General features: G+C 48.6%; 1 protein-coding gene across 2 annotated transcripts in view; it reads left to right on the top strand.

Annotated features, from left to right (window-relative positions):
- Nucleotides 1-21,328, top strand: part of FAM168A (family with sequence similarity 168 member A) — a 66,618-nt gene that overhangs the window by 39,845 nt on the left and 5,445 nt on the right. For both annotated transcript variants that reach the window (XM_050333502.1, XM_050333503.1), the window contains one exon: nucleotides 19,542-19,622. In XM_050333502.1, coding sequence (XP_050189459.1) covers nucleotides 19,542-19,622 — 81 coding nt within the window. The remainder of the gene's footprint in view (nucleotides 1-19,541; nucleotides 19,623-21,328) is intronic.

Raw genomic sequence — 21,328 nt, 5'->3', positions numbered from 1 at the left:
AATTACCAAGTCTATTTTTCTGCTGGGCTTTATACCCAATCTTTAGTCCCAGTTCACTTTCCCAAACCTGGGCTTAATAATCCCAGAATCCCAGAGGAATTTTGGCTTGGAAGGGACCTTCCAAACCATCCCTTTCCCCGTCTGTTTGTGGCAGATTTTGCCTCATCCGAACCCCAGATCAGGTGTTGCTTCTCCGCAGATCCGTTTCTATCCCGATTTTTCCTGCTCCTGCCCTTCCCTCTGGCTGCTCTGGCTGCCGTTGTGGCCTCGTTTCATCTCAGGCAGGACTGGGGGAGAATTTCAATGTCTCTCTCTGTGGCCAGGGATGATTTATTGGATCCCAAAGCCCTGGCTGGGAGCGCAGGAAGAAAATCCTGGCTGGCACCGCTCGAATAAATGAGCCTGAAAGGCCCTTTAGTGTTCCAGGCTTTTTTCCTTCCCCTTTCCCCGACCCCTGAATTCCTGCTGGTGCTGAGAAGAGCTCATTTCCTTGCAGGAATTGCCAGCTCTAGGGGTTTTTGTGATGAGTGTGTTTGGCAACAGCCTCGGGAATTCCCGTGAGGAAGAGAACGAGCTGTTTATCCTTCACCTGGGAAAAGGCTGCTTTTGTGGGAAGGTCTTGGAAAATCAGGGAATCACGGCATGGTTTGGGTAGGAAGGGACCTTAAAGCTCATGCAGTGCCACCCCTGCCATGGGCAGGGACACCTTCCACTAGCCCAGGTTGCTCCAGCCTTGGACATTCCCAGGGATGGGGCAGCCACAGCTTCTCTGGGAATTCCGTCCCAGCCCCTCTCCACCCTCACAGCCAAGAATTCCTTCCCAGTATCCCATCTAACCCTGCCCTCTGGCAGTGGGAAACCATTCCCCCTTGTCCTGGCACTCCAGGCCCTTGGGAAAAACTCCTTTGTGGGATTCAGTGTCTCCAGGTCCTTCCAGCCTGTACCTAAAAACTGCCACTTGAAATGTCCTGTCCAGGCTCTTCCAGAGTTTCTCCCTTGTGGATTTTTTTTCCCTGGTGGCCTGTGCAGGAGCTGAACTTTTCAGGCAGAATTTAATGCCAAAAATCCAATAAAAAACGGGGGCACGTGTGCAAAGAATCCAATAAAAAAATCGGATCATGTGCCAGGAATCCAAGTGTTGGAGCACTCCAGGAAGTGTAAATGTAAATCACACAAGAAAATATAATAATAATAATAATAAAAAGGATGATGATGATAATAATAAAGAACAAAGCAGTGGCAGAGTGAGGGCTCAGGGAGGGATGGGGTGACCTCGGAGCTTCTCTGCCTTTCCTGACTCCCAGACTTCCACGAGGCTCATTAAAGGCCCCAGGCACAAAGCATCAAACACTTCCAGGAAAAAGTTGGTCTCCATGGGAATAGAGGGCAAACTAAAAATAACTCCAGGCCGCATTTCAGCCATTCTGCAGGAGATTGTCATGGCAATGGGGAGAGTTGTAACCTGTTGTCATGAGAACCAAAGTTGGGAATTAATGGGAAAGCTGCTCCCGCCTCGTCTTTATTCATCCCAGATCCGACACCCAGGAAGGGAGAATTCCACGGGAGTGCCTTGAGGGAGCAGCTCGAGGGGAGCAAAGGAGGGAAAACGGGCTGTGGGGGTAAAAAATAAAGGAATTTAAAGGCTCCATCCATGGCCAAACTGAATGGAAAAAAACCCAGGGATGGAAATGCTTGGAGCTTCTATTTTATGTCCTAAACTGGGATAGGCTTCTGAATTCCTGGGAAAAAAGTCCTGGCTGTCATGGTGGAAGGGAACTGGTGTGTGGCTGGTGGGAAGTGAGGGAAGGGAATTCCAGAGGCAAGGGTGTTAAGCTCGGGATCAAATCCTGCCAGGCCCTGACCCACCTGCCAGGGCTCCATCCTCTTCCATTAAGCAGTAGTTAAAGCATCCCTGGAATTCCCTGGGGCTCCCTTGGCTAATGGGCACTCCAGGTGGTCCAGGTGCTTCTCCGAGGGTCCATCTGGTGCCCACTCGGATCCATCTGCCCTGGCTTTGGCCTCGGAGAATCCTCCCTTGGGAAGTTTATCCCGAAACCTTCGCTTCCTAAAGCCTTTAAGAAACAAAGAGACACTGCAACCACCAGGAATTCTGTGAGTTTATGGGAGAGATGGAATGGTTGCTGCTGCAAAACAGGGGATTTAATCAGGCACAGGGAAAAACGGGAATGTCATCTCTTGGAAGAGGCCAACTCCTGTGTGTTTAGGAATTTAGGGATGTATAACTCCTGTATATTTAGGAATTTAACATGTGGGTGTTAAAGCTGCTGGCAGAGCCGTTCAGGGCAACTTCCCAAAGGAAATGTGGAGCTGCTCACCTTGAAAAAGCAGGGAATGTCATCCTGCATTTCCATATCCAGCCTGGCCAGGCAGGAGGACTTGGCACCCTCTGGAACAGGGAGATTTGATGGATGGCAGAGCCTCTGATGTTGTTGGCAAGCAGTGCAAGTTCCACAGGATTTGGCAGCGTTGGATTCCTTGATTATTCCCTATTTTTAGAGAAACCTCTCCGTGTGCTCCTGCTGTAAATCCATAGGCTCCATAGGGAGGCATCTCCATGTGTTACATCCCACATCCCCAATTTACTGATCCAGTTCCTGACCACCACCCTCTCCTTTCCTGCACTGCCAATCCCACATGTTTTCCAGGTCATTCCAACCCTTTCCTTCACTGTCAATCCAACATGTTTTCCCAGCAGAACCAGGAATTTCTTGGGATTTCCATGTTGAACATTTGACCTTCAGATGATTTTTTTTTCCCCTTCTAACTCTTGTTGCTCTTGAAATAAAGAAACCTTTGGGGCCTTGAAATTAATTTGGCTGTGGATTCATCATGGAAATTCCTTTTCCTACAGGGGAAAAAAACTCTGGAATTTCAGCCTTGCTGAGCAGCACTTCCAGAATTAAATTTAGCAACAGAAATGACACCTCAAAGAGCCCTTTTGAGAAACCCAAAACATCCTTTTTTTTTTTTTTTTTTTAACCATGCATGGCCAGGATGGGAATTCTCCCCATCCTTTAAAAACATTCCAGATGTGGGAAAACCAGGGAAAATGGAGCACCAAAAAAAGAGGAGCCTTTGCAGTTGTGATGATTTGCGAAATCCCATAAAATCATGGAATTTGGGTTGGAAGGGACCTTAAAGCTCATTGGGCAGGGGCACCTTTCACCATCCCAGGTTACTCCAAGCCCCGTCCAACCTGGCCTTTCCCAGTAGTCCCAGGGTTTGGGATCTCTTTGGGAAGGATGGAAAAACCAGCTTCAGTTTTGCCTTGAGAAGGTCTGAACCTGCATGCTCAGGTTTAGGGATATTCTGGGATGCTTCTCCTGTTTAATATTTATAATATTTATAATTTTGCCTGGAACGGGACCGGAGTCCAAAGGAACGTCCAGGAAGGTTCAATCCTCAGGAGATTTTTTTTCCAGTTGAATTTGCCCCATAAATTTGAAGGAGAGTCATGGAATAATTCCAGTTGGGAAAGACCTCAGGAATTCCTCCAGTCCAGCTCGGGGTCAGGTTGCTCAGAGCCTTGTCCAGTGGAGAGAAGTTAAGGAAGTTTTCCTGACTCTATTGCCAGGTTTTGAAAGGGCAGGACTTCCAGAGGGTTTGGGATGCTGGATATGAAGCCCCTCTTGCTCTGGGACAGGCTGGGAATGCTGGGGCGGTTCCCCTGGAGAAGAGAAGGCTCCAGGGAGACCTGAGAGCCCCTTCCAGGGCCTGAAGGGGCTCCAGGAGAGCTGGAGAGGGACTGGAGATGGAGGGACAGGAACAGAGAGAGCAGGGAATGAGGTGGAAATGAAGCCCCTCCAAACCTGGCCCTGTTTTCTCCTTCATGCCCAGCCCAAAATCATCCCTTTAGTCCCTGCAATTCCAAACCTTTCCTTTTTGTCCTCACGGTTTTCTTTGGGAAGTTTTGTGGCTCTGATGGGAAGATTCAGCATCCTGGGAAGATTCAGCATCCCAAGAAGATTCAGCATCCCGAGCTCCACGCTCTCTGAGTTTCTTGGTTTATTTTTGGCCTGGGTTTTGTTGTTTTTTTCCCTCCCCAAAGTTTACAGGATCTGTGGACACAAAGCTTTTGCAGCTGCTGCTGCTGCTGCTGCTTTTTCAGTGGATTTCCACATCCTCCCAAATTCAGCGGGATGAGTCACCTGACAGGGACAGGAAAGGAGGCTCAGTCCCAAACACATCCCAGCCTCGGAATGCTGAACTTGACAGTGCTTTGTTTTCCAAGAATGGTCAATTAGTGGGGAGATAAAAAGCTGGGATATGGGAGAGGAGCAGCTGAGAATTGTGGTCATGGAATAGCTGGGGTTGGAAGTGACCTTTAAAGGTCATCCCACAGACAGGGACACCTCTGGTGGCTCAAGCAGTGCAGGGGGATATTCTGGCATCAAATGCTGCCCAAATTAAGAGGAATAATTAGGAAGTGCCCTCAGCTTCTGGAAAAACCCACCCAGAGAGTGGTGACCTGGGAGGTCACAGTTTGCCCTTCCTTGGCTGTGGATCTTCCCTTTCTTCATCCACCTTTGCTTTCCCAAGGTAAAGTGGAAAAGGTAAATGAGGAATTTAAATTGGGAAAGGCAACTGGGAAACCGAAATGTCTCTTTTCACCCTGGGAACAAGGTGGGATCTCCAGTTTTGTGCCCAGATCACTTCTTACACGGGCCATTTTGTTGCCTAAACCTTTGGGAAGCAAAGACCTGCTTGAATATTCATTGCCTGAGTCCTTGGAACGGCCTGAACTCCCAATCAGGTGATATATTTACTTCCTTAATCCCTCCTGACCTTCTTCCCTATGGAAATGAGACAATTTGAAAGCATCTCCTGCAGCACCCGAGATCCAGCTGATTACTCTGGCGGTGATTGCAGCGCCTCTTCCCAAAATTCCTGGGAAAAATCTGCGGTCTTAACTCTCACTTGGCTTTACTGTGTCCTTAAATGCTTGTCCTGTCCCTCCATCCCTTGCCCAAAATCCATCTCCAGCTTTCCTGGAGCTCTTTTAGGCTCTGGAAGGGGCTCTCAGGTCTCTTCTCCAGGCTGGACACCCCCAGTTCTCTGTGCTGATTTAAAAATGATAACTAAATAAATAAATAAATAAAACCAACCTGCAAAAAGATGCCCAGGAGGCAAAACACTTGTGGAACAATCAGGATGTCGGGATTTGACCTAAAAATGCTGCTCCAGGCAGGGTTTTGCTGCCAGGGAAAACGAATGGGCACTGCTTTTATCCCGCTGCAGTAAAACAGGTGCTGGAGTTCCAGAGGTTCTGTGTGGCAGATCTCATTCCAGGGGATGATTCCCAAGCTGGAAACCCTCCCCCTGTTCCTCTGATGTTCCCTCCCTTCCCCTCCTGGGTCGTTACCAACATGTGCCTGGCGAGGGTGGGACGAGCTGAGAGCCTAAAAATTCCCAGCCTGGAGCTCATGGACCAGCTGGATCCTTCTGCTCCCCATGGCAGGAGTGGCCAAGGCCAGGTTGGATGGGGTTTGAAGCGATCCTGGGATAGTGGAAGGTGTCCCTGCCCGTGGAACTGGGGGATCTTTGAGGTCTCTTCCAAGACAATGTTGATTCCCACCAGGAGCTCTGGGATTTGGGTTGGAGCTCTTGGATATTCCTTCAGTCATGGATGCATTCCCTGCTGATTGGTGTCCTGGGTGTGAGAGATGAGTGTGGAGTTTTCCAGCAGCGGTGACACGCTCCGAGAAGGAATTCCATGAAATCTGTACTGGGACAGGCTGGAAGAGCTGGGGGGGTTCACCTGGAGAAGAGAAGGCTCCAGGGAGACCTGAGAGCCCCTTCCAGGGCCTGAAGGGGCTCCAGGAGAGCTGGAGAGGGACTGGGGACAAGGGATGGAGGGACAGGACACAGGGAATGGCTTCCCACTGTTAGATGGGATATTGGGAAGGAATTCCTGGCTGTGAGAGTAGGGAGATCCTGGCACAGGTTGTCCAGAGAAGCTGTGGCTGCCCCTGGATCCCTGGGAGTGTCCAAGGGCAGGCTGGAGCAACCTGGGACAGTGGGAGGTGTCCCTGTGGAACTGGATTTAAGGTCTCTTCCAACTCAATCCATTCTGGGATTGTGTACTGTCCCAATATCCCAGCTAACCCTTCCCATGGCAGTGGGAAGTCATTCCCTCTGGTCCTGTCACTCCATATCCTCGTCAAAAATCCCTCTCCAGCTTTTTTTGGCTGGCTTTCCCCACTATCTGTCATTTTACCCCCATCACCAGTGGGTTTGGTTGGTTTTCACGTTGTTTATTCCCCAGCTCTGTCCAGGTGATATTTCCCTTTCATTTCCTCTTTTCCTGGCAGGTTTTCTTTTTTCCTCATTTTCTTTTCCTTATTAATCCATATCCAACGATCGTCCTGGCTTTGCTTTTCTCCCATAAATTAACAGAGTTGTGGTGCTGCTGTGAATTAATCCAGGATAAATCCTCCCCGAGCCGAGGGATCGTTGCTATCCCAGCACCAGCCGGATCATTCCCGTGGGATACAGAGGGAACACCCTGTCCAGAGGACACAGAGCCTGGGTCAGCTGAGGCAAAGAGCCCTTTCCTCACTTTAAACTGGCTGCTATCTTCTCCTGGAAGTGCCCAGTGATAACAGGAGGGTGTCTGGAACATTTGGAGCTGGATCTCACGGGAGGGGATGAGGATGCAGGTCCGTGTTTGGAGTTTCACTCCTCTCCCCTCATTTTTTATCCAAAGGATTAATTTAAAGACATCCTCATTCCACTGTGGTTTTTTTTTTTTTTTTTACTATTTCCTACCAGACTACAGGATTCCCAGGTTGTTTTCCAGAGTTCTTGGACGGGAAGCAAAAATTATTCTGATGTTCAAGGCTTAAAGATCCACTTTGTGGAATTTGCTGGCATGTGTGGGACTTGTGGGATGTGTGGAACAGCTCCCTGTGGGAATTGTGTTGGTGTTTTGGGTTCTTGGTTCCAGGACAGCCTTCTCCCATAAATCCTCAGCAGAGGATACAGAAGCTCTGGCTGGGGTTGACACTCAGTCTAATTCCTGCACTCCGGTTTATTTCCCTTTTCAATTCATTTATTTCCATTTTCCATTAAGCTGAGGGGTAGAACTGCCCACAGAAAAGAGCCATAAAGGCCAAATGAGCTCCAGCAGGAACGATTAGAGCTGTTCCCACACCCTGATTTATCACCTGTCACAAACTCACGTTGACTCCGTGCTCTCCTTCCCCCTCTGTTCCTTCATTCCAGTGTCACTGCTGGGAACAGAAGGTCCCTGACACCACTTAGAGCAGTGCCCAGAATGAATCCCAACACCTCTGAGCATCCAAATCCAGGTGGAAAATAGCCCTGTTATCTCATGTAAATAAAGGCAGGCTTGGAATTGCAAATATGGAATGAAACCACCCCGGGAGGAACCAGAAGCAGGAGCTGAAGTGCAGGAGAGGAGGGGAAGGAGCATAAAATAGGAATTATTAAAATAATTCTGTGGCAGAAACTCTGGGTGATACGTTTAAGTCCTGGAATAATTTAGTTTGGGCAGCTCTTTGTTCCCTCAGCCCTTCAAAACGAAGCCAACTTCCAAGCTGGAGCCAAGTTGGACGTTCAGATTTAGGCAAGAAAGGAGATTCCCATCCCCTCTCTGTTCCCAGGTCCATCCTTCCTGGGGATGGGGTTTCTCCCAGTGTTGGGTTGAATTTTTCTGGCAGGTGGTGCTTTTGCTGTCACTTCCAGGTAGAAAAACGTGGAGGAGATCAGGGGAAGCATCCAGGGTAGGCAGGGAAGGGGAGATGGATAAAATGTGTGTGGAACTGCACAAGGGATAAACAGCCTGGGGGTGACTTGGATGAGCACTTGGATATGGAAAATGTTTGGATGAAGTTGAGGGGAGATGTGGTGGAGCTTGGCCGTGGAATCACAGACTGGTTTGGCTTGGAAAGAACCTTAAAGCTCATCTCATTCCACCCACCTTCCACTATCCCAGGTTGCTCCAACCTGGCCTTGGACACTTCCAGGGATGGAGCAGCGGGAAAACCGTGCCAGGGCCTCCCCACCCTCAGAGCCAGGAATTCCTTCCCAATATCCCATCTAAAACCTCCAAACTTCCTGTTTTGTCTTAACATGGATCCTTTTCCATGGAGGGAGCTGGTGGCTTCTCCTGGAATTGTCCAGCTGCCTATTAACAGTTTTCCCATTCCAACAGAAAAACGATAACACTGAATTAGTCCATGAGATTTTTTTTTTGGAGGAAGAGGGGGAGAAATCACCCTCTTTTAGAAAACATTCCATGAAATCTCCATGCCATGTGCAGAGCTGGAGCTGTAAGACAGGGATGCCTCCCATTATGGATCACAATAATCTCCAGGATGGGGGCAAGGGAGATTAAAAAAAAAAAAAATCACGGCTTTAATTTTCCCCCCTTAATTCCAAAGGGCGACGGAAAACTCCATTATCCAATCTGCTCCAAATTGGGCACCTCATGAAATCTCACACCCCCGAAACTTAATCAGGGATTACTCCCGTGGGATTGGAAGCAGATAAAAAGGAAGCCTCACATATTTGGGAGCAATTGCATAAGGTAATAAAAAAAAAACCACAAAACCTGCAGAGCTCTTTGTCCTTCGCGGCGAATGGGAATTGTTTGACCTACTTTTCTTTCCTTTTTTCCTTATTTCTTTTGGGGATCTGTGACCCCTTCTGGGCAGCAGTGAATGCTCAGTTCATGTGCAAGCACAGGAATCTCAGGAGTGTTTTCCTCTGAGGTGCTTTTATGGCTTTTTATTGCAGCGAGTCGAGGCTGGGAAAAGGGAAGGAATGTTTTAAAATCAATATTTAGCTCGGGTGTTAAAGGCCTGACTGAGAAAAGGGAGGTTTTTTGGGGCAGCTGAGGGGGATTTTATCCCCCAAACCTTCCCTTTATGGATTTTACTACTCCAAATCTTCCCTTTATGGATTTTATCCCCCCCAAACCTTCCCTTTATGGATTTTACCCCTCTAAGCCTTCCCTGATGGATTTTACCACTCCAAATCTTCCCTTAATGGATTTTTTACCCCCCAAATCTTTCCTATCTGCATTTTACCCCTCAAACCTTCCCTTTATATATTTTATCCCCCCAAACCTTCCCTGTCTGGATTTTACCCCTCAAACCTTCCCTTTATACATTTTATCCCCCCAAACCTTCCCTGTCTGGATTTTACCCCTCCAAAACCTTCCCTGTCTGGATTTTACCCCTCCAAAACCTTCCCTTTATGGATTTTACTACTCCAAATCTTCCCTTTATGGATTTTGCCCCTCTAAACCTTCCCTGATGGATTTTACCCCTCCAAATCTTCCCTGGATGGATTTTTTACTCCTCCAAACCTTTCCTGTCTGGATTTTACCCCTCAAACCTTTCCTTTATATATTTTATCCCTCCAAACCTTCCCTGTCTGGATTTTACCCCTCCAAAACCTTCCCTGTATGGATTTTTTACACCTCGAACCTTCCCTTTATGGATTTTACCCCTCAAACCCTCCCTGGATGGACTTTTTACCCCTCCAAACCTTTTCTTTATGTATTTCTCCCTCAATAGAATTTTACCCCTCCAAACCTTCCCTTTATATATTTTATCCCCCCAAACCTTCCCTGTCTGGATTTTATCCCTCCAAACCTTCCCAGGATGGATTTTTTACCCCTCCAAACATTTCCTGCCTGGATTTTACCCCTCAAAACTTCCCTGGATGAATTTTTTCCCCCTCCAAACCTTCCCCATGTGGATTTTTCACCCCTCAAACCTTCTACCTTTCCTCAGAGCATTTGATTCCAGAGGGAACTCCAGTGGAATTTCCCAGGCTCGTGCTTGCCTGGATGTACCTTTTTTACCCCTTCTAAACCACTTGGAAATCCAGCTGAGTGGTCCTGAGGAATATTTGTGGTTCAGCCAGAACAGCTTTGAATTGGGAATGAATTTAACCACAAAATTGTTCTAAAACTCGGGAATGACATGGCCTCAGCACCTTTTTTTTTTCCCTTCCCAGATAAACTGATTTTCCCCCGTTCTGGGGGGATTGAACTCTCTTTGTCTTCAGCCTGGCCCCTTTCCTGACTGTATTAATCCCATATTTCTTTTAGAATGTATTTTTTTTAGAGATCTTTCAGCATCTCTGGCTGGTGGGGAGGCTCAGGGAGCTGCCTCTCGTTACTCCTGGTGTTTGTAATTCCCCACTGCTAAAGGAGCATTAGGAGCAAGTCCCCCAGTTTCTCTGGGAAGTCATTTCTGATTTCCATATTAATCAAAACTGGCTTTACCTTGGTCCTGCCCTAATCCTTGGACCAACACAGGGAGGAGATTACACTCTGCACATGTCAAAAAAGCAATTAAAATTCACACACAGGAATCGAGGGGGAGGAGGAGGGAAAAAAAAATCACCTTTTATTTCGTGAGCTGAGCAGGGAAAAAGCCCCTGACCTGGAATTGTTTGTTCCTTATTGGCTCCTTTCCCTTTGAAGTGCCTGCTGGAAGAGTCTTTAATATTCCAAGATGAAAATGCTGCCGTTCCAGGAGAATGGGAGGGTTGAACATGATGGGAAGAGACGTTTCGGGAGGGGGAGGATTGGCTGGGGAGAGCCTTGGATTTGTACTTGGAAAGGTGAGGGACTGTTAATAGATGGATATTCCGGGATCTTCCCAGGATGCAGCTCCCAGCCTATGGAAAAGGGAGGGCGGGGGAGGCACCTGTGGGTGGTAAAGGGTCTGTTTGGAGCTGTTGGGCTGCAGGAATTTGGGAGGTTTGGGGCTGGAAAAGCAAAACCTGCCGTAGGTGACGGAGGATCTGGGAAAAAATGTGGTGGGAATGGCTTTGGTGGAGCTGGGTTTGGGTGTGTCCAGATGTTCCCTGGATGGATGCAGGGGTGGGAAGGGGGGTGGGATGTGCACAGAGTGGGGGGGATCTGCCTTGGCTGTGCTGGATGAGGTGGGATGAGAGGAGGGGTTGGATACAGAGGAGAGAAAGGCGGGATGGGATGGGATGGGATGGGATGGGATGGGATGGGATGGGATGGGATGGGATGGGATGGGATGGGATGGGATGGGACAGAACAAAGGAACAGAGTAAAATAGGATGGAATGGAAAGGAATGGATTTGAATTGAATAGAATGGAATTGGAATTAGAATAGGAAGGGATGAGATGAAATGGATTTGAATAGAATAGAATGGAGTTGGAATGGAATGGAATGGAATGGAATAGAGTATAATGGAATAGAATAGGATGGGATGCATTGGAATGGATTCAAATAGAATAGAATGGAATTGGAACTGCAGTAGAATGGAATGGAATAGAATAGAATAGAATGGGATGGGATGGAATAGAATAGAATGGAATGGGATGGGATGGAGTGGAATGGATTCAAATAGAATAGAATAGAATGGAATTGGAGTTGAGCAGGAGCTGGTGGATTTCCCAAGGGTCTGGGAATCAGGGAATCTCATCCCAGCTCTTGGCTGGGAAATGAACAGCCAAAACCTCGGGATGAGGGATCTTTGTGGGATCTCTCCTGACAGCACCTTTGCACTTCCCAGCTGGTGGAATTAGGTTTGATTTTCAGACAGGCCGTGGAGTTTTGCCAGTTCAAACATTATGGATTCTCAGCTTCCCCAAGGACAACTTGGATCTAATCTGGCCCAAATGTGAGTGAGAGGCCCATTAAAGCCATTTAACACCCAAAAACTGGTTTTATTAATACTCTGCCTGTGCTCCATCTGCTGCTCTGCTTGTCTGGAGCCAATGGATTTGGGAGCAGTTCACTGCCTGGTCCAAGGCCAAAATGGCCAAAATACCATATGGACAACTGGAAGTTAATTAGGATTTTAGAATTCAATATCTAAGGATGTTGTGACCCCTAAACCCTCGGTCTCCCTGAGTTTGGCCTCTTCCAGCAACCCTAAATATTTTATCATTTGGGATTTTTAGCTTTGCAGGTGAAAAGCCCGGGGTTCACACTTTAAAATCGGCCCTTTGGGGGCAGTAATTTAATTTGTGACATCGTCGTGACCCTTCTGGCACTGTCTGTTTTTAAAATGAGCTGAAACAGGGAATTTGGTGTCCTCAGAGACCTTGTTTGAGGGTGTGAATCGGGACTATCTCCGGTGGAATCAGGACTGGAATCAATCTTCCAGTGCCAGAGGAGTGTAAAAAACAGAGATAGGAAGCAGGACAATGTTTGTGCTTAATTAGCCCATTGATTACTGATTAATTGATTGATTCCTGGGCAGTTTGGTTTTTTTTTTGCATTCATCCTTGATCGTGCTCAGGGCACAAGGAACCAGGATTTTGGCACCTGGAATACCACCAGTTTTAGGGTATTAAATTCCAGCAGCTGAGCTGGACTGAATAAATAAAAATAAAAGCAGCCTGTGACTGATAAGGAGCTTTTTGCCATCATTTTTTCCAAGCAAGTCCCTTCCTGGAAAATTCCTACCTGGGGAGGCACCTCTGGCAGCCCAAAACTCACCATTGGGGACGAGTCCGTGTTTAGCTCCTCCAGTCCCACAAGTTCTGTAGGAACAAAGTCTCCTGTGCAGGAAACAGCCCCTTGTCCCAGAAAAAATCTTAAAAAAGAAAGGATTTTGCTTCATTTCTCCAGGCTGGGAAACCTTCTTGGATAAGATTGAGCCACATTTAGGTGTTTAAGGAAAGCTGGAACAGCTCCTTTATGACACTTTCCTGAGGAGAAACAAATTCTGCAAACACAGAATTAATTCAATAATTGCAGGGAGCATCAACAGGGAATGAATTAAGCCGTTTTCCAGGACTTCTCCCCCCCACAGGAGAGGATGTGACACACTGTCTGTGGCCCAGAAGTGACAGTGATTGACGGTCTGACAAGTCCTGTCACTGTGGTTTATTTACTGCCAAGTACTCCAGTGTCTCTCTAATGGCTTTGGACAGGCGCTCCCAGTTTTGCTTGTCCTGTCCCCAGGCAGCTGCTGGAGGGCCTGGGAAGCTTTGTGGGAAGTAAAAGTGAGGTGGAACTGGGATGAGGATGGAAGTGGGAATCATCTCTCTTGTCCACCAGCTAAAGCAAAAAGGGCTGGAACAGCAGGTTTTCCCTGAGCGAGGGGAAAATGAGGGCAGTGATCGTCCAAAACTGCTCCTGGTATTTCCTTCAGACCTTTTTTGGGGCTGGTAAAGTCTCCAAATTCCCTGGCACGGTGAAGGCAGCAGCTCCAAGCTGATTTGTGGCATCCTGCAACCATGAGGTCCCATTAAGAGCTCACAGTTCTGTGCAAATTCCTTGCTCTCCCTGCCTAATTCCCATGAAACCAGGAGCCTCCAGCTCCTCTGGGCAGGGAGGCCCCACCGTCCATCCCCTTGTCTTTGACCTCCAGCTGGGGAAATCTCCTCCAGGCAGGCAGGGCCTCATTGTGTCAACGCTGGGACCCTCTGGAATGGACACAAACAGAGCCTGGCACGTGTTCCTGTCCATCCCCTTCCCTGCCAAAGGCACCTCTGCCATTCCCAGGGCATCCAGCAGTTCTTTCAAATGAGTCTGTGCAATAGAAAAGAAAGTGACATAAAAAGAGAATTTTTTTTTTACCACATTCCTGTGGGTTTTGTCAGATTTTGGGGTTTTTTACTGAAGGTTTCAGAGGGAAGGTTGTGTTACCTGAGCAGATCCTGCCCTTGGGTTTGCTGTGCTTGCCGTGTAAGATGGGGATGATCCATAAGGAAAACTCCTTCAGGGGGTCTGTGATCTCACACCAGTGGAATTCCCCACCCTCTGGATCAAGCTGTGATCCCAGGGAAGGAGAGGAAGGAGATGGAAGGAGGTGTGGAAGAGAGATGGAGAGGGAATTCTGACAAGGTCGTGGAGTGATGGGACAAGGGGGAACGGCTTCCCACTGCCAGAGGGCAGGGATAGATGGGATATGGGGATGGAATTCCTGGCTGTGAGGGTGGGGAGGCCCTGGCACAGTTTTCCCAGAGAAACTGTGGCTGCCCCATCCCTGCAAGCATCCAAGGGCAGGTTGGAACAACCTGGGACAGTGGGAGGTGTCCCTGCTCATGGCAGGGGCAGGACTGGATGGGCTTTAAGGTCCCTTCCCACCCAAACCATCCTGATTTCCACGAGTGCCTTGGGACTAGAGATGGCACAACAGGACATTCCTGTCCAGGGCAGTCACAACCTGAGCACAGGGTCAGAATTTGCTGCTCTGTGTGGCCAGGAGTGTTTAAAATTGGGAAACAGCAGGACCAGCCGTCCCAGTCCACGTGAAGATTAGCTTTGCGTGGCCCCAGGGAACGAGCAAGAGAGGTTCCTGCTTACATAAAGGACCTTTCAGGTGAAAAAAGACCCAAGTTTAAAGGTCTCCTGGAAAAAGAGGCTGTTCAGTGTGAGAGCAGATCTCTTTTGGAAGCAGCTGCTGTGTCTGGGAGCACATTTTGCCTGCTCTGCTCCCGGGCTGCTGAGGTTTGGAGCAGTAATGAGGGGGTGGCACTTTTTTCGTGGGAATGAATGTATTTATTACCCAGAAAGGCTGGATTCCCAACCCTCCATTAGGCTGCTCTGCAGAGCAGTCCCACCCTTGCTCTCAGCCTTCCCTCTATTTTTACATCCATTTAGCACCAGTGGGCTGGGATGTCTGTGGTTAACGTGGGATGGTGGGTGGAAAACAAATCCCGGGGGCACTGGCAGGTCTGGAGCTCGTCCTGGAGAGGTTTGGGTGGAATTGACGTGGAAATGCATCCAAAAATGGGCCACTCTAAGATGGACCTGTGGGATTAGGGAAGATGGAAAAGATCCTGCCATCCTTCCCACTGTAGGTGCATTGGGGAGCTGGCAAAACTCAGGTTCATATAATTCAGAATGTTAAGCATAAAACAAACCAGGGGTCAGTCCAGGAGGGGTTTCAACTCTGCCCTCCTGAGCTGGAGACTCTTTCTAGCCTTAAATTTGCTTTGGAAAACTCAGTGAGTTGGGGAATGTACATTTTGAGCTGCAAAAGGGCTTTCAGTACAACGGATTTAAATTCCCAAGGCCAAATTCCTGTTGGGTGAGGTGTGTCGGGATGGTTTGGCACTGAGTTGGACCCGAGTTCTGGCAGGACAGGAACATCTCAAAACACCCTGACAACGAGTTGTGGAGGTCATTTCGTCACACCTGTAACATCCTCAGAGCCTCTGGTGTGGAAGTCAGTGGTGACAAAAGGCTCTGGCTGGTGAATTAAGAGCTGGGTCGTGGAAAAGTTGCCCTTTGGGGCAGGTGGACCCTAAAAAAACAGCAGCCTGATGGTGGTGGGTGGTGTTTGTGGGAGGGGATGGACAAGAGATGGGGCAGGAACTCCTGCTGTGTGTCAGGTGGGCAACAGAGCAGCTGTGTGGGGATAAATCCAGAGCAGGTAATTTGGGGTTCAGCAGGAGATGTTTTCCCACAGTTCCCACAGAGCAGGGAAGGTCTATGAAGTGCCCTGGGTAGGAAGCTGTTCAGGGATATCAAGGGATGTTCCTTGGGGGGACAACCCCTCCAAAAGGCTCAGGAGGCATCGCTGCCAGTCTGGCTCTGCTGGAGCTGTGCCAGCTGAGCCCACGTGGCGTCTGCTCTCCCATTTCTCACTTCTGGGGTGATTCCTCCAGCACCAAATTTGCACTTTTCGTGTCACAGCACGGGACTTTTCGACAGGAACGAATTCCCGCTCGGGACGGAGCTGGAGATGGGAGGCTTCTCGTGTTTTTCTGCCCCGAGAAGCTGCTCATAAATCCTATTTTTGAAGGCTTGCTGAGGTGTGGGCAGTAAAGAGCGAGGTGGATGAGCTTAAAATAGAATGTGAGGGTGTTTTGCAGGGGGAAACTACTTTGGTTTCATCTGGCTGAGGCAAAAATCTTCCTGGGGCTGTTGCAGCTTCGAAGCTCAGCAGGAACAAACTGGTTTGCAGAGGTTGAGGGGAGAATTAGTAACACAGAAGAAGGGAGTTATTTAGGTTGCAAAAGTCCTCCAGGATGACTGAGTCCAGCCACTTCCCCAACACTGCCACAGCAACCTCTAAACCATGTCCCCAAGTGCCACATCCACAGGGATTTTGAACACTTGCAGAGCTGGGGGTTGCACCCCTAATCTGACCCCAAAGACACTTAAACCCCTCTTCTAAAATTCATTTCCTGAACCCCTTTACCATTCATCTCCTAAAAAGAAGGGGCCTAAAAGCCATTAATCCAAAGCAGCATCCCACCAAAAAAAGGAAAAAAGGGGTGAGCAGAACTGGAGAGGGAACAGTCCAGAAATCTGAAAAACGCACATGAAAAATTAAAGGCAGCTTTAAAACACCTCCCTGCTGCAGCCCCACGTGCTCCTGGCTGTTGTGCCAGAGTTTTTCCAGCAGTTCTTCCCAGAGCTGCATGCTCTCCCCCCCACCCGGGGAGAACATCAAATGAACACTGACCTCCTTGCTCCTATTGATTGTGGAGTTGATATTAAATTAAAATAAAGGCAGAGAACAAGTTTTGATTTCTTGGGCGAGGACTCTCATCAATTTTGTTCGATGTGTTTTCACCTCCTTTGCTGTTCCTGCATCATCACCAGGCCCAGCAGGGCCAGGGGCCCTTCAGGGGCAAATCCATGCACGATGTTTTCCTTCTGTCCTTGGTATTTCCATGTCAGGGGGGTTTGATCCTCTTGCTGGTTTTGTTTTTGGTTTTGGTTTTTTTTTGATTCAAGGTGCCAAGATGTGGCAGGAAGGGAGCAGTGTCTGTCTGAGGAATGGGGATTTCCAGGGGGAAAATCAGACACCCCTGAGCCCATTCCTGAATCTTGGATCCAGACACCCATGGAATGTGGATCATCATGAGGGACTTACAGCTTTGGCTTCCATGAGGAAGCTTGGTTGGGGTTATTTTGAGGGGGTGAAGAAGAGCCAAGAAACAAATCCCATCTCTTTTTCCTCTTAAACCCCCCCCAAAAAAGGAGAAGTCCCCAACCCTGGAGGGTTTTAAAACAGGTGTGGATGTGGCACTTGGGGACATGGTGGCCTTGGCAATGCTGGGTTGGACTGGATGGCCTTAAAGGTCTTTTCCAACCTCAATGATCCCCTAATTCCATGAACACACATTTGTCTCCATCTGCCTGAAATAACCCTGGAGTCTCAATAAGTGTCTGGCTGGAAAACCTTTCCCCAAAGCCACAGTTTTCCTGTGGTCTGAGAGAGTGGTTTGATTTATTTCAGGCTGGTTTTTCTAGAACTCCCCAATACTGGAAATTCTGGGGGTGGTTTTTCCAGGTGGGTTTAGATGTGGGTTTTTTTAGAGGTGTTTTTTTGCTGAATTTGACAGCAAGTGCAGATGGAACTCGTGGCCACCCAGGACTGTGTTTGTCATGGTTCAGACTGTCAATTGAGGACTATGATTAAAGATTAGGGGATTCAGGACTTGTCTGGGGGGATTAACCAGCTGCAAAGATCAGGAGAACCTCTTGGTGCTCCACCAGTTTGTCATCTGGATCCCATCCCTGGTGGATGAGCTTCCCAGCACCATGGACAGCCATCACCACCTGTGCCCATGGAATTGGAGGGTCTGTGAGGTCCCTTCCCACCCAAACCATCCTGGGATTCTACTGATCTGTGTGTCAAGTTGGGAGAATTTTAGGGAAAATAGTCTTGGAGCGAACAGGAGGAGGTTCAGGGTGGTCAGGGTGACAAGCAGGATGGTGGAGGAAATGGGAAGACTGTGGAATGATGGATGTCCTGGAGAAGAAATTATTCTCTCCTAATGAAGTGGAGGGTGAGCCAGGATATCTGTGATTGAGGATCATCATTAACGTTCCACCTGCAATCACTGGGGCTGCAAAATAACCTTCTGAGGAGCTCCTTGATTGCTAAAGAGCTTCAGATGATTCCTGAGTACGACAACAATACAGTTTCATGCCTAAAAAAACCAAAAACTACCCTGTTAGACTGCTGCTTAGCCAACATTAACTCCAGCAATTTTTAATTAACCTGATTTAGAAGCCAAACATCTCCCTGATGAAAATGAGAGGGTAGAACACACAGTCATTTATTCCACTACAGTGGCCACGAGTGGTGATCGAGATTTATTCCGGTGAATCCTCGGGATTTGGCCACGGGGTTTAGGGATTGGCACGTGCTGGAAGAGATTTGGGGCATGGAGGGAGAGGTTCCAGTGGCACTGCGTGGATGCTCAGAAAGGGGGAGGCCAGACCTGTTATATTTTTCATATTTTAATATTCTAAAATATTTTTAAAAAAAGGAGGAGCGTGAATTGGCCGCTAATTAAATCTTTCCAGCCTATTTTGGCAGTGACAGATGAAAGGAAGACTCTCCAAGGGTCACTTTGTCACCCTTGGGTTGGTTCTGCTCTGGGATGGTGTCCAAGGGGACAGACTGGGGGGGAAAGCTCAGCAAAGCCGAATTCTCCACCAGAAAAGGAGGATTAACCTGTCCTGCTCCATCTGTCCCAGGGATTTGTGCAGGAGCACCTGAGGAGGGATGGAGTTATCCGGGTGTTGCTGTTTCCAGTAGGGAAGACTTTCCAGAAATGGAAGGAAACCAAAGGAAAATGGTGACAGGGGTGGGATCTGAGGGAATGGCAGGAGCTGTGCCAGGGGAAGGTCAGGTTGGATCTCAGGGAAAGGTTCTGCCCCCAGAGGGTGGTTGGGCACTGACCAGGCTGCCCAGGGTGGGCAATTCCAAACCTGCCAGAGCTCAAGGAGCGCTTGGACAACGCCCTGAGGGACAGGGTGGGATTGTTGAGGTGTCCTGGAGCTGGACTGGATGATCCTTGTGGGTCCCTTCCTGCTCAGGGTATTCCATGATTGTCTGAAACTGGAGCAGCCCAAGGTGGGGAGATTTTTGTCCATGGAATCCACAGAGGACAAGAATTTCCATGGAGTGTGAGTTGGATCAGACACCTGCACTGGCTGTGGGGGCGCTCAGGGTCTGTCCAGCCCTGCTCAGGTGATTCTCCCTGAACTCTCCATGACCCATCCAAGTGAAGCTGATGAAAACTGAAGCCTTTTCCAAAGAGCCCATTAAATCCCCTCCCGTGGCTCCGAGGGGGTCGTTCCTTCCAGGTGGCCTGGCAGGGAATCCGAGCCCTCCCGGGATGGCACTTTGTGCAGCCAGCAGTGAAAACAAGCCTGGCATGTTTTCCTACAGCATCCCTTCAGCGGGAAACTCTGGATAATGGAGCGCTGAGCACTGGGCTGGGTACTGAGCTCTGCCAAGGAAAAGCTTTCCAAGCCGGCTGTGCTGGTGGTTTTCCACGGCTGAATTCCACATTCGGAGCATGTGTTTCCTCAGTGCTTTCCTTCCAAGCCCAGTGAACATCCCTGTTTTCTGCATTCTGGTCATTGCCCCCGTTTTTCTACAGGAACAAGGATGAAATATCGATGATGGCACGTGGAGCACATTCCCAGCTCTTCCTCCAGCTGTGTTTTCCCTCCCGGCTGTGCCCGTTCCCTCTCTGCTCACACCCGTTTGTTGCTTTCCAGGGGTGTTATCCTGGCTGCCTGTTGATAAAAATGCTGATTATTTTTTTTTTTGGTTTGGTCTCATTCCAGGTTATCCCACGGGATATCCCACAGCTGCCCCGGCCTACAACCCCAACATGTACCCGACCAGCAGCCCCGGCTATGCCCCAGGTAAAACCCCTCCGTGCAGGGGGAAATTCCAGCAGTTCTGGAAATTCCAGGGGGAAACGCCACAGCTGCAGGAACAGTCAGGAGCTGTGGCCAGTTTGGGGTCTGGATCTCCCGTGCCGTGTCTTTCCCACGGCACTGCCGGAGTCTCTCCCTGGGTCTCCTCCTGTCCTTCCCAAACTTGGGCCAAACCTGGGAATTCTTCGGCCTCTTCGACAGCACCAGCTGCTTTCTTCTCCATAAAAATCTCGTTTTCCCCTTCTATTCCCAGGGATCTGTTGGGTTTGGGTTTCATTTGGGTTGATGTGCTTCTGAGAAGGTCTTTAGCTGCATTTCTTCCCACTAAAAAGCCTTAGGAAAGGAGTTTTGTCCCTGTGCTGGCCATCCTGAAATTCCCCTGGAGGATAAACCACTGGAAGAATAAAGGGAGAAGAGCTCCACAGACTAAGAAAAAGCCCATAAATTTATTAGTAGCTTGTCCTGCCAGAGCTTGGCAACGTCCTCCCTGCTCAGTCAGGGATATAAATCCTGCAGCGTTCCGGAATATTGACCTGGATATTCTGGGATTCTGTGAATTCCAATTCAAGCTCCTGCCTCGTGTGATTTTTTTTCCTGTTGCTTTTTTTTCCCCACAGTTTTTAGAGGGAGAGACACGAGGCAAACCCCCAGCATTGCAGACTCTGCTGGTTGCAAGAAACCAGCATTTATTTAAGCATTTTTTGGGATCCTGTTCTTCCAAAAAAAAAAAAAAAAAAAAAAGAAGGCTTTTTAAGTTGCTAAAAACGAGCATCTCAACTCACTGCTGCAGAGACACAATAAAAGTCAAATAATATATGTCTTCATTAAGCTGCACGTTCCCTCCCAGGCTTTCTGCCTTCCTGCAGTGGTTGTTGTGCTTTAACTCCCTTCATCAAGGCTTCCCTTTTTTATTTTCCTGAAAGTAGGACACACACACACACACACACTGTCCCTCCTGGAGCCTGGTTTGGGCTTTAGCTGCTCTTATTTATTAATAATGCAGGGAAGAAGGATGGTTTGCAGCCATGCCCTTGCAGAGCAGAACAAGAGAATTCCAAAATCAGGAACTGGGGCGGGGGTGTTGTGGGACAGGGTGGAGGCTCTGAAATCCTGGAATGGGTTGGGTTGGAAGGGTGGGTACTTTTTTTTTTCCCCATTTCACTATGACCGAGGATCCTCTGCAGGCACCCAGAGCTCACCTTGTTTGCTCCCTTCCCACCTGGATTAAGCAGCTAATGAATAAAAGCTCTTGCTTTTATTTATTGTTAAGGTGGGAGGTGAAACCAAATCCAGAAGGCACTGGTTGGAGGTGGCCCTTAAATGACATTAAATAACCATGGCTGGCTTGTGACCCCTGAGAGCTGCAGCTCTTCAAAGGACAGGGAGATATTAATGTTCTGGAAGCCTCCTTGGTTCACCTTCTGTGTAGTTTGAAGTGATGGATTCTCCAAGAATCCGTGATTTAGTGTCCAGACCATGGGAATCTCCACCCCAAATTACCTGGATTTTGGGGTGGCTTTGATGTGGAGAGGGAAAACCTCAGAGGAAGGGCTGAGTGGAAGTAAATTGTGTCAGTCTCGGGGATTAAAACCCCTGGGAAATCCAGAGGCAAAAAAGAATCTGCTCCTGAATAAAAGCAGAAGGGAAGGAGTTTTTCTGCCCCAGAGCTGGAGTTGGGTCTCCAGGGGGAT

The sequence above is a fragment of the Myiozetetes cayanensis genome, unplaced genomic scaffold (genome assembly GCF_022539395.1).
Source record: "Myiozetetes cayanensis isolate MyiCay16 unplaced genomic scaffold, myiCay2020 scf5-8, whole genome shotgun sequence".
In the NCBI taxonomy this organism is placed as follows: Eukaryota; Metazoa; Chordata; class Aves; order Passeriformes; family Tyrannidae; genus Myiozetetes; species Myiozetetes cayanensis.
The sequence above is the reverse complement of the archived record's forward strand: the minus strand, read 5'-3'. Positions and strand labels throughout refer to the sequence as shown.